The 17,951-nt window shown below is 40.5% G+C and overlaps 1 protein-coding gene across 10 annotated transcripts in view; it reads left to right on the forward strand.

The window, feature by feature from the left end:
• Window positions 1-672: 672 nt before the first annotated feature.
• The window catches only part of ippk (inositol 1,3,4,5,6-pentakisphosphate 2-kinase), a 75,707-nt gene continuing 58,428 nt past the window's right edge, over window positions 673-17,951 (forward strand). For 4 of the 10 annotated variants that reach the window (XM_041191381.1, XM_041191373.1, XM_041191377.1 and 1 more), the window contains exon 1: window positions 675-918. Coding sequence is in view for 9 of the 10 variants with exons in the window: in XM_041191373.1 (XP_041047307.1) it covers window positions 838-918 (81 nt within the window). In the remaining variant the exon portion in view is untranslated. Of the gene's footprint in view, window positions 919-1,588; window positions 1,608-4,021; window positions 4,070-11,199; window positions 11,245-17,951 lie in introns of those variants that run through there. The other 6 variants (XM_041191375.1, XM_041191380.1, XM_041191372.1 and 3 more) reach the window with 4 other exon arrangements.

Here is a 17,951-nt window from a genome sequence, read left to right on the forward strand (position 1 = left end):
TCTGACCTCCAAATTCATGTCTCTCTTGAAGGTATGTTTAGCACGTCACCTGGGGATTAGTATGTATGTTAGGTAGGTACTGAAATTAAAGTAGGTTACAGAATAGAATTAAACGCTTAAATTACTTTGAAACAAGCCTGCTTCACACAATTTTAGATTGTTCTAAGGTTTTAGGAGAAACACACCAAGTAGTTCCTATTCACTCTGCTTCATATTTTGTGATATAAATAACAATAAGATTGTGTGTCTTTCTCGCTTTATGGATTTCTCGATTCTTGAGGATTGAGCTAAAGTTTCAGGTCGATGATCTTTTAACTCCTGAAACAAGACTCTCAACAGTTCTCTCAACAGAACTGTTGACTTCGAGTATTTCCAGAATTTCGCTTCTGTATTTTGGTTCCAAAATTACTTCCTTTTTACACATGTTACACATTAACCTGGATTTGTAATCCCGCAATAACGTGCGTTTTAGAAGCAGAACTATGTCAGGAATTACTGAGACACCCACAGACTCTTCCTCTCAACCTAACTGTGGGGGGGTGGGCGGTCAATCGTGTGGCATGATCGTACTGTGAACTCACCAATCGGGAACCACTCAATGCCTGCTCATCCAATCAGCGCTGGGATGGTGGGAGGGGAATGAGTACTTCCGGTAGTCAGGGAAGGGTGTACTTTCCTCTTCCTGCGCGCGCGTTGGGCCATCGGTGCCCGAGGCTGTCAGACCTGGAGTCAGTCATCAGGCACTTCGAGTCTATGTGAGGGAGAGGGAACTAAGGACGACGGCGGAGGCAGGGGAGGGAAAAAAAAATAACGAAATAAAAACAAACGCCGGCGGTTATGGAAGTGAAGGAACTCGACGGAAACGAATGGAAGTACCACGGGGAAGGCAATCGGAGTTTGGTTGTTTCCCACGTCCAGGTTAGTCGGTTAACGGCGCCGCCAGCTCGCGCTTCCATGAGCATACCGTCCTGGGCAGAAATGCTGCATTAAAGAAGCGACCGCTGCAGGAAGCATTTTGCAAACGGGAAATCTTCATTCGCCCTCTTGCACAACCCGCATGCAGCACGCCACGCCGAAGTTAGGGGTTTCAGTTGCTGACAACAAACCGAGCGTCGTTGTAGTCCTTCGAATTTCTCCGCAGAGTTCCTCCTTATAAAAGAAGTAACTTAATTATCACCACAGTACCTCCCTGTTTTCGCTTTTCAAGGTGCCATGGTCGCTGGAAGTCCTGAAATCAACGTAGGCAATGCTAAAGATTGATGACATTTAACTCTCACTCTGCGCTTCTCTCTCCACAGATGCTGCCTGACTTGCTGGGTGCATTTTCGCTCATTATTGACATTAGGTTTTGCTGCTCGGAATAAAGACGCATTTAGTGGGGCTTTTTTTAAAGTGCGTGGTGATGCATGGTAGCATTTCTTTAAATCCCTAATCTGATTTAATTTTACTCGCCTCATGGGGATTGGGGAAAATGGTTCTTTTTCTAGGGAGGGGCATAACGCAGTGTTTATCCTTTGCTAGTTGTCTGCTCTAAGCAGATAATACATACGAATCAAGTAGATAATACAAACGAATCAAGTATGGAGTTCTGCGGCTGAACATTCATGGTGTGCGCTTTAAGTGATCTGTCCTGGGTTTATTTATTAATTTGTGACGTTATGCTTGCTTTGGTAAACTTTTTAATTTCGCGATGTAAAATTGCCACATTAAAAGTACTGAAGAAGGATCTGCACCTTCTGTTGTTTCACTGCATTGTCTGTTGGGTATATGTACTGTGCTTATGCCCCATCTTAAAATGCTTTGGAAAACTGTTCCTGTCACCCCTGTTTTACAGTTAAGGTACAACGAAGTTGCTGTAGTGGCGCCTGCTTGTATGATTGTTTGGTGTGAAGAATTATGAAATGTTCAAAAATCACAATGCTCTCTAAACTGCTTTTTATCTAATACTCTCCCTTTGCAAGGCAGTAGCTGTTGTCTGGTTACTCATATCAATTTTCATTGCATAAATGTTTTGTTCTGTCTTGCTTTTTTGTGTTTGTTCTCTGCCATAAAATGGCTGTATATTTCCAGGGAACTACCAAGTATATTTTGTAAATCTTCTCAAAATTGCAGGCCAGAAGGAATCATGAAATCAAAACATTGGGCTTCCCTGACCCTTTGTATTCTGGGCTTGGAAGGAAAACTATTAATCAGATTTTCTAATTGATTGATATCCTATGATCCTATTAATTGATGCTGTCATAAAGGCAAGTGTTAAATCCAGGCTGAGACTCAACTGGAAGAAAATAAACACTATCAAAATGACAAAGAAAAAGGACATTCCAGTATGCAAATTCACAGTAAATGGAAGCAAATTAGAACAAGTTAATTGATTCCCCTATCTAGAAAGCACAGTAACCATAAGACATAGGAGCATAAGTAGGCCAGTTGGCCCATCGAGTCTGCTTTGCCGTTCCATGTGATCATGGCTGATCTGATAATCCTCAACTCTACTTTCCTGCCTTTTCCCCTTAACCCTTGATTCCCTTATTAATTAAAAATCTGTCTATCTCAGCCTTGAATATACTTAACTACTCAGCCTCTACAGCCCTCCGTAGCACTGAATTTGCATACAGTAAAGAATTCCACAGATTGACTACCCTCTGAGAAGAAATTCCTCCTCATCTCTGGTTTAAGTGCGCACCCCCTTACTCTTGAGATTATGCCCTCTGGTCCTTGAGTCTCCTGTAAGGGGAAACAACCTCTCAGCATCTACCCTGTCACACCCTCCAAGAATCTTTTTTTATTTCAATAAGCTTGCCTCTTATTCTTCTAAACTCCATTGAGTACAGGCCGAACCTACTCAATATTTCCTCATAAGAAAATCCCTCCATCCCTGAGATCAAGCTAGTGAACCTTCTCTGGACTGCCTCCAATGCCAGTATATCTTCCCTTAGATAAGGAGACCAAAACTGTTCACAGTATGTTAGGTGTGGTCTAACTAGTGCCTTGTATTGTTTTAGCAAGACTTCCCTATTTTTATACTCTATTCCCTTTGAAATAAAGGCCAACATTCAATTTGCCTTGCCTATTACCTGCTGAACTTATACGCTAGCTTTTTAGGATTCATGCATGAGGACCCCCTGATCTTTGTGCTACAGCTTTCTCCAGCCTTTCTTCATTTAAGTAATATTCAGCTCCTCTGTCATTCCTGCCAAAGTGCATAACCTCACGTTTTCCCACATTATATTCCATCTGCCAAGTTTTTTCCCATTCACTTAACCTCTGTAGACTCTGTGTCATCCTCACCACTTGCCTTCCCACCCACCTAACATCCAATATCAAAAGTAGTACTGAAATCTGAAAAAGGATTGGACAAATCAAATGTATGTTTACAAAATTAAGCAATGATGTAAGAAATAAAAAGAAAATGCTGGGAAAACTCAGCAGGTCTGGTAGCATCTGTGGAGAGTGAAACAGTTAACGTTTTGAGTCCGTATGACTCTTCAGAGCCCTGAAGAAGAGCCATACAGACTTGAAACAGTAACTCTCTTTCTCTTTCCACAGATGCTGCCAGACCTGCTGAATTTTTCCAGCATTTTTTATTTCAGATTTTGAGCATCTGCAGCATTTAGCTTTTATAACAGTGTAAGGAACGTCAGCTTGAGTCTTGAAAATGAGAATCTGTACTAACATATTAAGTCTGGTAAGTAATGAGCTATGGATGTGAAACTTGGAGCATTGGGAAAGAGGAAGAAAAGAAAATCAACAGTTTTGAAATGTGGTGCTTAAGAAGAATCCTAAGGATAATCTGGGTCGAGAAAAGAACTAAAGAAGTACTGAATGGGTCTAGAAGAACAAGAGAACTCTTAAATAATATCAAAAGATGATAAATGGAGTTTTTCAGATGTTATCTGTGCAGAAAGGTTGGAGTGCACCACCGGAAGGATTAACGGAACAAGAGAAAGGGGCCGAAAATGAAGGAAGCAGCTAAGATCTAAAGTCTGTTGTTGGAGTCCTGGTTAAGCCAAAGGCATCCACTGTTGCCATAATCGGAATGTTTGGAACCCATGGTCACCTATTCCACTCGGTATGGCATTTAGATGATAATCCTATGGCCCTGTAAATGAACATAAGGTGAGGATAAGATCAGGCTCAATTATGATAACTATATTCATGCGTGTGAAAGATCACTTAGAGAAACATCAAAACTCTTTGTTACTCCACAGTTCTCTCACTCTTGATTTTATAAAATATCCTGATCTCCTCTATATTGGCTTCAAAGTGGATGACCTCACTTTTTGAGTTGTGAATTGAATCTGCCATTGTTCCCCCTCACTTCATCTATTGATGTCCTTTGCAACTTTCTGCTTCTATTGGCACTATTTACTGTGCCCCCTAACTTAATATCATCAGCAAACTTGGGTATATAGTGCTTTTTTCTTGAGCCATTTTACTGTATAAATTACTTAACACCACTAGTCGCAGCGTGTCAAATGAGTAGGTAGCCATTATTCCTTAATTTTTCTTATGTCAGTAGGTTTGCTTCTGTGTCGATAGGTTCGCTTCAATTTCATGCATTCTCATTTTTGTTAATTGTCCCTTGTGGAAGTGTTAATGGCTTTTGGAAGTTCATATAAATAGCACCTTCAGACACTCCCCTATCTACCACTTCAGTTATGATCTCTCAAAATTAAACTAGGTTCATTAGATCAGTTCATATTTGCCAAGTGCTTGGTCACTCTGTCCATAATAATACATTTGATTAACTTTTTTCATAATGTTCGTTAAACTAGGAAAGTCTAGGCCTGTAAGTCTTTCACTTGCACTCTTAAGTAATGACTGACATTGTCTCCTTGGATTGGCAAATGGTCATGTTGTGAATCGCGAGAGTTTGGAACGCTAGAGGATCTGCAATTTCCTTAGTTTACACTGCAGGGTATTAAAACATGTCACATCCTGGAGATTTAAGTAACTTGACTCTCATTGTTTTCCTATCTCTACTTGAATTAAATCTACTTGATTTCTCCTCTCGTTTTTGGAATATCTCTGTACTCTGTTCCATTACTGTGCTGCTCCTGGATATATTTAAAACCTTTTCCAAGTCTTTTTTCTTTTCCTTCATTACATCCAGTATATATTACTTCACATTTTTCTGAATTAAACTACATACAGTTGCTTGGTAGTATAGAAATTGAATATTGCTGGAAAAAGATGCATGTTGTCAAAGCTTTTCATTTAGCACACATCAGGACACATGCAAGAATGCTATATTTCAAAGGGAGCAGAACTTATACTGCATGAGAAAAGGGCACTAATTGGCCTGGGTCGAGGTGTTGTCTTGGAGAATGCACCAGGGGAATGTTGAGCCTCATACTTTTTTTGCTAAATTCAAAAAAAAGCACAATGCCTGGACATGTTCCTTTTGCTTGTAGAGGACACGACCTTGCATTGGAATGTATGCAACTTCTAGCAAGCCTAAGTGAGCCATATTGCGAGCCTATCTGATCTTAAATTTGTTGTTCGTATAATTAGCACACTTGGGATTGTTCAATTACTGTTGTCCACTATTGTGGAATCACATCTAATGTTTAGACATTGCGTTCTGAGTTTTGCAAGAATGAATTGGTTGAGTATGTCAATACTCTGTATTTTGCAAACAGCTGAAGGTATACTCCTGGGCCTAAATATTCTGGTTGGTGCGCAGGGTCGATCCCCGCTCACCGGTGTGTAAAATGACGCGATGACTTTGGGCATGTGTCCTGACGTCACCACGCGTCATTCCAATCTTCAATTTGGCGCGCGCGCACTGGAGTCGGCTGTATGCCCACTGAACTGTCAAAGGCCTATTAAGGCCGTCAATAATCTAATTAAACTGGTTGTCTGGGCTGCCCATCCAACCTTAAGGTTGGCAGGCAGGCAAAGAGCCCAAACCTCATCAATGGGCTGGTTGAGGTTTCATGAAGGCTTTATAAATTGAATAAAAATTTTCATTAAAATTCATCGACACATGAGGGGACATGTCTGAAATTTTAAAAAATTTAAATTCACAAGCAAACTAATCTCCCTGAGGAAGCTTTGTGCATCGGAGATTTCTGTGCTCTTTCGCGCATGCGCAAAAGAGCTTAGGCTCTGACTCTCCCTCCCCTCGCCTGCACAGGGAGTGCTCAGTGCTTCCGGGTGCACGTCACGCTGGGCAGACCTTAATTGGCCCACCCAGGTAAAATGGCGGAGCGCAGCCGATCGCGGGCTGATTTTGATTTGATCCACCAGTCATTGGGATGTATGGCCTATGTACCTGGCATTGCACCACTGAAATTCATATACCACGTTACTCATTTTTGTGTCTCGCTTTTGATTAAATAAAAAAGGCACACTGCCTGGACATATTACTTCTGCTTGCAGAGGACTTACTTTCTAGAAGTTGCATATTTTTATGTGGGATCCTGTTCTCCGGAAGCAGAAACATGTTCTGATTAAACAAATGCACAAGGTGGGGGGAACAGCAGCTACCTGGCGCATTCCCCATGGGAGCTGTTCAACCAGTCAACACTCCTTTCTCATGCAGTACTAATTGTTGTTCCCTTTGAATTTTCGCATTCTTGAATCTGTCCTGATAAGTGCAAGACTAAAAGCTTTGACAGCATCTCTTTTTTTTTCAGCAGCACTCAAGCTTTGTACTACTACCAAGTGACTATCACCTAAAATGAGTTGTAATCCTATATATGATAGCTGGTATATGCCATTTTATAAATACTGTTGTAGCCTCTAGTGCAATACCTGTGCTGTTAAGTAAACCTTCAATGTGAAAGGCACAAATGAAACTTGACATGGACCATGATAGGACTATTATTTTTGGATCTGCATTTTACCAAATTAGGTTTTAAGGGAATGTAATAACGTCCTATTGTTTCTCATTAGTGTGTTGGAAAATTAAAACCAATGCATTAATATCACAGGAAAACAGGTAAGTGATTGGTTGGTGAGTATTTTGCTCATTTATCCATCAAAACTTAGGTACTTCAAGTGCAAGGTTTTACTTGTAAGGTTTACTAGCAGTAATTACATTTATTGAGTAGTATGGTTTATTAATTATAAATTAAGAAAACAAATTATTTAACACTCAACTAAGATGGCACAGCAGGTGATGTGTTGTGACTGCAGGATGTAGAAATTCCTAGAGGCCAGTATGAACCAGGGCAAACATGTTTGCAGTAAACGTCTGTGGCTGGAGGAACTTTAGCTCCGAGTCATTGGGCTAGAGGCCGAGCTGTTAATGTTGCGATGCATCAGGGAGGGGGAAAGTTACTTGGACACTTCATTCCAGGCAGCGGTCACACCCTTGGGTTGGGGCATTCTGATTTGTCAGGGACAGGATGTTGTGACTGTGAGTGAGGCAAGTAAGGGGATCGGGAAGATAGAAGTGATGGAGCCTAGTCTCTGCAATTGTCCAACAGGTTTGAGGTTCTTGCAACTTGTATGGATGAAAGTGGAGGGCTGCAAACTGACTATGGCACTGTGATACAGGAAGCCATTCAAGTGGGGGGTGAGTTAATAGGAGTGTAGTGGTAGTTAGGGACGGTGTAGTCAGGGGGATAGACAAAGTTCTCTGCAGCTAAGATTAGGAATCTAGATGGATGTGTTGCCTGGGTTCAGGGCAACTGCTCTGGGCTGGAGCAGAACTTACAGTGGAAGGGGGAGGATCCAGTAGCTATGGTCCACGTAAGTACCAACAACGTTGGCAGAAATAGGAAAGAGGTTCCTGACGGAGCATGAGCAGCTAGGGGCTAAATTAAAAAGCAGAATCTCAAGGGTGGTAATCTTTGAGCCACAAGCAAATTGGCTTAGGGTAAATCAGATTAGAGTGTTAAATTTGTGGTTCAAAGATTGGTGTGGGAGAAATGGGTTTCGATTCATGGGGCACTGGCACCAGTACTGGGGAACCTGGGAGCTGTACCGTTGGGACGGTCTTCATCTGAACCGTGCTGGATTGGTGTTCTTGTGAGTCGTATAACTAGGGAGTTAGAGAGGGCTTTAAACTAAATAGTGGAACAAAGGGATCAGGTTGGGAAGATATGGAAAATTAAATAGAGAAGACAAGGCAAGAGTACAAAAGTGATCCGAGTAAGTTAGGAAGGAAGGGACAGTATAGAACCAAAGAATGCACCAAATAAGGCTAAAGTTTGAAAAAATAAGAAAAGGACAGAACTGAAGGCTTTGTACCTGAATTCACGTAGTGTACATAACAAAGCAGCTGAATTGACAGCACAAATAGAATTAAATATATATGACCTGATAGCCATTACAGAAATGTGGCTGCAAGATGACAAGACTGGGACCTGAATATTTAAGGGCATATGACGTTTGGGAAGGACAGGAAGCTAAGGAAAGATGGAGGGAAACTTTGTTAATTAAGAAAGACATCAGTACAGTAGAGAGGGATGACGTCCATTCTGGAGATCAGGATATAGGATCAGTTTGAGTAGAGATGAGAAATAGTAAAGGTACTGGGGGTGGTTTATAGGTCTCCTAACAGCAACCACATTTAGGACAGAGTATATAGGAAGAAATAATTGCTTGTGAAAAGTACAGTAATAATCATGGGTGATTTTAATCTACTATAGATTGGCCAAATTATATTGGCAAAGGTAGCCTGGATGAAGAATTCATAATGTTTTCAGGACAGTTTCTGAGAGCAGCACATTCTAGAGCTAACCAGAGAGCAGGCTATACTAGATCTGGTAATGTGCAACGAGACAGGATTAATGACCTAGTGAAGGTGCCCTCGATAGCAGCAGTCATAATATGATTGAATTTTGCATTCAGTTTGAGGGACAAAGAGCGGTTCTAAGGCTGGTGTTTTAAACTTAAATAAGGGCAATTATGAGGGCATGATAGCAGAGCTGGCTGAAGTGAACTGGCAAATTAGGTTAAGGGATGTATCAGTAAAGATGCAGTGGCAGACATTTGGGAGATATTTCAGAATATTAGAGTAGATGCATTCTTGTGAGAAAGAAAGGGACTGTAGGGAAGGATGCACCATCTGGCTAACTAAGGAAGTTAAAGATGATGTCAAATTGAAAGAAAAAGGGTATAATTCTGCAAGGATGAATGGCAGGTCAGAAGATTGGATAGAATATAAAAAACAGCAAAGAATGACTAAGAGATTTCCAGGGAGGGAGAAATTAGAGTACGAGAGAAAGCTAGCTAAAAATATAAAAATTGATAGAGTTTTTACAGGTATTTAAAAAGGGAAAAGGTAAGCAAAGTGAGCGTTGGCCCTCTAGAGTGGATGTCTGGGGAATTAATAATGGCAAATAAGGACATGGCAGATGAATTGAACAGCTATTTTGTGTCTGTCTTCACTGTAGAGGATAGAAGTAACATCCCAAAAATAGTAAATCAGGAGGTGAAAGGGAGGGAGGAACTAAAAACAATTGCAATCGTCAGGGAAAGGGTACTGAAAATTATTAGAACTAAAGGCTGACAAGTCCCTAGGTCCTGATGATCTTCCTAGGTCTTAAAAGAAGTGGCTGCTGGGATAGTGTACACATTAGTTTTAATTTTTCAAAATTTCCTAGATTTTTGAAAGATCCCATCGGATTAGAAAATTGTGAATGTGACTCCTCTATTCAAGAAAGGAGGGAGAAAACCACAGGCCAGTTAGCTTAACGTTTGTCATGGAGAAAATTCTGGAATCTGTTATTAAGGAGGTTATAACAGGGCACTTAGAAAATCTCCGGTGCCAAAAAGGAGAATCAACATGGATAAAGGCAAAATACTGTGGATGCTGGATATCTGAAACAAAAAATGCTGGAAAAACTGAGCAGGTCTGACAGCAGCTATGGAGAGAAAGACGGAGTTAACATTTCGAGTCCATATGAAGAGCCATACGGACTCAACATTAACTCTGTATTTCTCTCCACAGATGCTGTCAGACTTGAGTTTTTCCAGCATTTTTTTGTTTTAGAATTAACATGGATTTGTGTAAGAGAAATTGTGTGGCTAATTTATTGGAGTTCTTTACTTGTTACTTCCTCAATGTGGATGAAGGGGAACCTGTTGATGTGCCACATCAAAAGTTACTACACAAATTAAAAGCTCATGGTGTAGGGGGTAATATATTAGCATGGATAGAGTACTGGTTAGCTAATAGGAAACAGAGTAGGCACAAATCAATCTTTTTTGTGTTGGCAAGGTGCAACAAGTGGAGTGTCACGGATGTGCATTGAGGCCGTGACTGTTTATAACTTGTATCAATAACTTGAATAAAGGAACTAAATGTATGGTAGCCAAGTTTGCTGATGACACAAAGATTGGTAGGAAAGTAAATTGTGAAGAAGACATGAGGAATCTGCAACGGGATATAGGTTAAATGAGTAGACAAGAGTTTGGCAGATGTGGTATGATATGGGAAAATGTGAACTTGTCCATTTTGGCAGGAGGAATAGAAAAGCAGCATATTGTTTAAACAGAGAGATTTGGCAGAACACTGCGGTACAAAGGGATTGGATGTCCCGGTACATAAATCACAAAGTTACTATACAGGTACAGCAAGTGATTAGGAAGACAAATGGCATGTTTATTGCAAGGGGAATGGGATATAAAAGTAAGGATGTTGTGCTACAGTTGTATAAGACATTGGTGAGACCACAAAAACTTGAGCCAGATATTTATCAGGACTGAGTACAGTTTCAAAGATTTGTGTAAGGGCTGAGATTTGTTAGGCCTTCAGCTTAATTTTTGGCAAGGTTTTCCCTTCAAATCTCTTCCAACCAACCCATGTTCAACACGCTTGCATGCTCTCTCCTTTTTTTAGTTCTTTTTCTCCCTGGTAGCTTGGTCATATGGTCATTTATTGGAAGAAGGTGCTTTACCAGAAATCAACTTAAGGGTGCCATCACCAACATGAAATGTCGGTTTTTCTCTCAAGCGTACATGGGACATCACACATTTGTCTGTTGGAGAGGCAGCTTTATTAAGGGGCCAAGTTGTGTATTTTGGGTTTAATGACTCCATTGAACTGAACGATTGAATCCCTGACAGTGCAGTACTCTTTTAATATCACTGAAGAATTGACCTAGATTATCTGCCAGAGCCCTGATTTGGGTTTTTAAACCCATGCTAAAACCGAATCAAACAACATGTAAAACAAAATGCTTAACAATTGGCATCATTGACAATATGAAATGTGGATTTTTTTTTTTTTTGATTTTACAGGTAACTTTTATCTCGTATACAGCATATGAAGATGGAAATGCAGGGGTAAACTGACAAATAGTCCTCCGATATATTGGAGTAACTACATTATCTTTTACAAACTTCAATTTAAAGTCATTGAATGTGATGTATATTAACTGCAGTTCAGCACTTAACAAAATATCCATTTTACCATTGGTAAATTGATTTATGCACTAATCTCTGAAATTACTCATCCGTGAGCCTTTTAAGCCCTTGGGAGATGCAGAGATGCAATGTTTTGTCACGATGAATTGTGTGATTTTTGGAATCCGTTTGTCCTGTGGTTCTCTGCATATAAGGAAAAGGTGGAAGAAAAAGTTTTGTGACATCAGCTTTTTTAGCAGAGGTCTGCTTAATTGTGATTGTGGATAATGCTTTGGAACAAAAAAAATCTCTGGTTCAGTGGCTGGCATCATTCCATTAATGCAAAACATGTAAAGTCTTTTACATTTGAGTAGATGGTTGAATGTCAGCTGGTTAATGGATCAAGTGCATCATTCAAGTGTGATCAAGTGCATCATTCAAGTGTGTTATTCTATCTATATAAGGAAATAGTTTCTGTATCTGGTAGCATAATTGTAATTTGTAGATAATGAAAGCTGGATTTGTCTGACAATTTTAAAAATTCAGCTTTTCCTAATCGTTTGTACCCACCTGAAAGCTTATTGAACCAAGAATAACACACATTGATCAGTTTCAAGTAATTTTCACTGTGCAGAGTGCACTGCTTGTATGCTGTTTACTATTTCACATAAGTAGCGTCTGGTTAGTCATTTTTTTTATACATCCATTCATGGGATGTGGGTGTGGCTGGTTAGACCAGCATTTATTGCCCATCCCTCATTGCCCTTGAGAAGGTGGTGGTGACCTGCCGCCTTGAACTGCTGCAGTCCCTGTGGTGTAGGAACACCCACAGTACTGTTAGGAAGGGAGTTCCAGGATTTTGACCCAACGACAGTGAAGGAGCATTGACATATTTCCAACTCAGGATGGTGTGTGGCTTGGAGGGAATCATGCATGTGCTGCCATTGTCCTTCTAGGTGGTAGAGATTGCAAGTTTGGAATGTGCTGTCAAAGGAGCCTTGGTGAGTTGTTGCAGTGCATGTTGTAGATGGTACACAGTGCTGCCACTGTGCATCAGTACTGGTGGGAGCGAATGTTGAAGGTGGTGGATGGGGTGCATGTCAAGCAGGCTGCTTTGTCCAGGATGGTGTTGGGCTTTTTGTGTTGTTGGAGCTGCACTCATCCAGGCAAGTGGAGAGTATTCCATCACACTCCTGACTTGTACCATGGCGATTAGTGGACAGACTTTGGGGAGTTGGGAGAGTGAGTTACTCCTGCAGAGTTTCCCACCTCTGACCTGCTCTTGTAGCCACAGTTATTTTTATGGCTGGCCAGATTCAATTTCTGGTCAGTGGTAACCCCCAGGATGTTGGTAATGCTATTAAATATCATGGGGAGGTGGTTAAATTCTCTTATTGGAGGTTTCTCATTACCTGGCTCTTCTGTGGCCGAATGCTGCTTGCTGCATATCAGCCCAAGCCTTAATGTTATCCAGGTCTTGCTGCATATGGGTACAGACTGCTTCTGTATTTGAGGAATTACGAAAAGTGCTGAACATTCTGTGTAATCATTAGCGAACATCCCCACTTCTAACCTTGTGATGGGAGGAGGTTATTAAAGCAACTGAAGATGGTTGGGCCTCAGACATTACCCTAAGGAACTCCTGTAGTGATGCCCTGAGCTGAGATGATTGACCTCCAACAACCACAACCATTTTCCTTTGTGCTAGGTGTAACTCCAAGCAGTGGAAGTTTTCCCCCTGATTCCCATTGACTCCAGTTTTGCTAGGGCTCCTTGATGCCACTCACTCATATGCAGCTTTGATGTTAAGGGTAGTCACCCTAACCTCGCCTCTGGAGTTCAGCTCTTTTGTTCATGTTTGGACCAAAGCTGTAATGAGCTGGGTGGCCCTGGCAGAACCCAAACCGAGCATGAGTGAACAGGTTATTGCTGTGTAAGCGCATTTGATAGCACTGATGATGACACCCATCACTTTGCTGTAGAGAGTAGACTGATGGCCAGTAATTGGCCAGGTTGGATTTATCCTGCCTTTTGTGGACTTTTTTTTACCAGTTTCCCTCCCCTTCTCCTGATGGAGTTACTCTCTTTACTGGATAAGGTTCTGTAGAATCTTGTTGATCTTCAGTAACTTGCCCAAGTGACCATTATCGTGGGTGGTGGTCCTACAGTGACAGTAGGCAGATTTATTTTTCTACAAGTAGCCATGGAGTTGAATTTGACCCTGTCTTCACTTGATATTGTGTGTGCTTCCAACAGGATTAACATGGTCATCAGTTAGGAATGGGGAACCCTGACCATTTTCCTTCCCTCCCCATAACTGAATGACCAAATTGTAATGGCAGTTCTGTTGCCCTGACTGAGATTAGCCTGCTCAACACTAATGGATAATCTAAACCTTGGGCTTTGCTGGTCTGTTTATGTTTTACTATTTTCTCTGACTGATCTTTTATGTTTAGAGTACATGTCCTCTTTGTTTTGGTAGCAGTTTCTGCTGACTATTGCCTAATGGCTGCACAAACATCTTGCCATTTGTGATTCTCAGTTACTGAGCATTCAGTGGATTCATCAACTAATGCAAATATTGAATTGGGATAGCCATTTTTCAGAGGATGATGTAATCCTCTTCCCCCTCCTCCAGACCATAACTTCTCATTGTTTCTAAAAGCAGCCCTACAGGTAGGGAAGAGAATTCTAATTCCAAACAAAATGCTCACCCCTCTTTTGAACATATTGGTTGGAACCTCTTGCAGTATTCTAAATGATTGCTGATCATTTTGGTTACTTTGACTTCATTTTCAGCTATAGCCTAATTAACAGCCTTTTCCCCCTTTTCAATAAACTTCAATTTTATGCTGCCAATGTAAAAAATAAATATTGAAAGCAAGTTGGGGTCAGATATTCCCAAAGCAGGTCCATCATTTAATGAGTGTATCCCTTGATTTAAAGAAAACTGTAATTTAAAAAAAAATCAATGCTATATTTTGGAAAAACAAAGCTATTTTGAAATTAAGTGCTTTACTGTGCTTGTGCTGCTCAGCTGATCATAGTGACAAAGTAGGCCTCAGCTGCAATGAAATCTCTGTCAGACTTGAATGACGTGAAATTCCACTTGTGTTGAAGATATCAACCATTCTGACAGAATAGTGAAAGCCATAGAACGATGCCCATGATTAACTGAAATTCCACAGTGGTCAATCTGGGTTAGCTGAAATTTTGTTTGACGTCAACAAGCAAAGTGTCAATGCTTAGCAAAAGAGGTGCTTCTGCTGCGCAAGCAAGCTGACCTCTTCTGCCAACAGTCATGTGATGGTGCCGACCAATCCGAGTGTAGTGCTTAGACCTAAGCATGTTCAAATATGAAATGCTGGACAAGCCATCATTTCACATTAAGATTTCTCTGAAGCAACCTGCAAAGCGTGCAAGTTGGTGAAACCTGCGAGAAAGTTGTGTTGTCAATCGGACAGAATATGAAGCTGATAGAACAAGTTGAAAATTACGGCTTGAGGAGGAAAGCGGCCATCGCAAGAGTGGAATATTCTGCCATCAAATTTGTCCACCATTCTGAAAACTAAGGATATTTTGGAGCCGTTCAACAAGCAGACATTGTCTCAAGGAAGAGCTTGAGAATGACTGCCTATCCTGATGTTGAAGCTCTGGCGTGGTTCAAGGCATCCCAAGAACACGCCCATTTCATGTTTATGGCCATATCTGGTTATAGAGAGATGCATTCATGTGGCAAATTAGGCCTCTGTGGCTGTCATGAAGCTCTGCTTAACCCAAAATTCAAGGTAGATCTCCCTGGGATTTGACTCGGAGTTTACTGTTGTGAAATTATTTGGTAAGTGCTCACAACATTATCATCTACATTTAATAAAGCGAACTTTTAACATTAAATAAGTTTTCTTTTTGGAGTTATCTTTAAATTGGTTTGAATTTGCTAGCTAAATTACTAAATCCAGTTATTCTATGTGTTGATACATTAACAGGTGGCAAATCTGTGTTGACCTACAGTATTGTTTCGTGATAATATTGAGGTTTTGCTGATGAGTGTGTTTTGAAAACACTGACATTTTAAGCTTTGGGATTTGCAGAACTTAGAGGATATTGGAGCTTAGATTTGTAGTCTCAGCAAAGTGAGGAGATTTGGAAGCCGAGGTCATTTGGTTTTGATGTTTGAGCTGTAAATGTAGCAGCTGTGTAAGGTATAAAATATGGTGGTAAATTTGAGCTGCTCAGCACATTTAAATTTGGAATGATCGGTATTTGAGTGGGGGTGCGGGGGGCAACAGCAGCAAGAGATTCCATGAAATTGTAGAGTATTGGGCTCTGGCTATATTGACAAATAATATAGTCCTCCATCATCCTGTATTCCTGAAGGAAATTAGGGATGGGTAATAAATGCTGGCCTAGCCAACGATGTCCACATTCAATGAATGAATTTAAAAGCAAAATCTCTGGGCTAGTCAGAAATCTGTGGCGAGGTATTCTTGGATTTTTCCCAGGAGGAAATTGTGGTTCATCCAAGACTTGACTTTTGGACAAGTAGTCTGGTAACATACAGGCAGTGGATGCCTGAAGGTTATGAAAAATTAAGGCTGGGTGTCATTAGCTTAAGTGTGGAAGCTGACTTTGTTTGTGAATGATATTTTCACAGGGTAGCATGTGAATTAGGAGGGCTGGGGATTGGGGGGGGTGGGCAAAGAGATCTCCTTGGAAGGTTCTGAAAGATTTAAGGTGGGAAGAGAGGGACAATTGCTGGAGGTGCTTTGTCTATAATTAGGTAAGAGCAGACTGGCAAGGACAGTCAATTTTAAATGTATTTGAGGAAGATTGTGGCTGATTGTCCAAAGTAGCAGAGTGGGCAAGAGGGGATAATGCACCATGGTCAAAATTACAGGTGTTTCAGATCTTGATCAGTGCTGTGTTAGCAGTGGAAGCTTAAATCACATGGGAAGTTGCAGAAAAGTTGTGAATTGATTTTAGAGGTGACAATTTGTTTAGCGATTTGAGAGGAAATAATGGTTGGAGATGGGGCAGTAGTTTACCATGACAGAGATCAAAAATTTTTGACTGAGTCGATTGGTGATAGTGGTTTTGGAAAAAACAAGGTGACAGTACAAGTGGTTCCCTCTACTCAAATACTATCAGCTAGTATGAAGACCAGAAAGGGAAGTCTTGTTAGAAGTTTATCGGAAATGAGGTCAAGGGATCCTGTAATCAAGCCTCGAGGATGAAATTAAGTGAAAGGAGCATTAAGGGAATTGGGGGTGAGGAGGACCAGGCAGATGGGATTCAAGACTACGATGGGGAACCAAAGCTGGCCAAAGGGGTGGGGTATCGGGTTGTATCCAATGCAACTTGGGCATTAGAGTTAATTACTACAGCCTTGCAGATTATTTTCTCAAAGGCAATGAATTTTTAAATGGTTCTATTCTAGGGATCAGCTATTTTTGATATGTTAGTAACAATTTTGACCTCTGAATAAAGCTGCTATCTTTGTAGCAAAAAATGTGTCTCACGTTAATTGTTCTTGGAAATGGTGCAGATGGGTGTGGAAATGCCAAGTATAACCCAGGAACAGTGAATGGATTTACTGTGTTGGAAGGCACTGTTCAAAATTATTTTGTGCACAAGTTCTTGAGCTCATTGGAAAGAGAGCTTGCCTGGGCCCTGGCTTTTGTGTATGGAAGAGAACAAAAGGTAGCTCAAATTGTAACAGCTCAAAGTTGAGCTGGAATAAAGGGAAGATTAAGGATCTTTATCATTGTGGGGGATTGGGGCCTGGCAAATATTAGTATTAATCTATGCCCATCATTTGATTCAATTCTCAATGTTAAGGCTATGAAATGGATGAGCATTCGTAAATTCATTACCCCAGGAATAAGTAAATTACTTGGATTTTGTAGAATTGAATTTCGTGTCCTTGCTAGATCACGTGCAGAATATTGATTCTGTTCCATGTCGTCATGTTGATCAAACTTCAAGTTAATGAAGCTGTATTTTGTTTCTACATAACTTCCAAATGTTTCTGGCAATTTTATCAAGACTTGCTTTGGTCATTTTACTTGAATATTGTGATAATAAATATGTTCCTAAGAGAATCCAGTATAGAAACGCTCCATCTCCAAATGGTTATAATTTGTTTTCACAGATGGATTGTTTTTAAAAATAAATTCAGAAGATGTCTATTTCCATGGCATATTTTTGTCTTAAAGATTAGCAATGCAAACTTAAAGACTCAATCATAGAAAGGAGAAAGACTAATCGTAATAAAAGGATGTATTTAGCATGGCAAATTTTTAATTTTTACTTGGTCATTTTAGTTCAGTTCAAATATATTTATTGAAAGAGTTACTTTTTCAGCTGTACATGCCCTGTATTCTGCGAAGTGATGTGTATTTTCAGTGGAGTTTGATTTATCATGTGCCTGCCGAAAGCTGAGCAGTATAATCCTCTCTTTCCCTTTCCTAGCAAATTTAATGTATTAAAATGAGCAATGGGAGGTCTTGAGGAGAGAGTAATTCAGGTACAGAGTGGGCACATTGTAAAAACTGAAGAGGAAGGGCATCCAAAATATCAGGTTCTTAATACAGTAGAGAATTAAGAATAATACCAAACACACACAAGTGAAAAAGGAAATGAAGGGC

Source organism: Carcharodon carcharias, chromosome 7 (assembly GCF_017639515.1).
Source record: "Carcharodon carcharias isolate sCarCar2 chromosome 7, sCarCar2.pri, whole genome shotgun sequence".
Lineage (NCBI taxonomy): Eukaryota > Metazoa > Chordata > Chondrichthyes > Lamniformes > Lamnidae > Carcharodon > Carcharodon carcharias.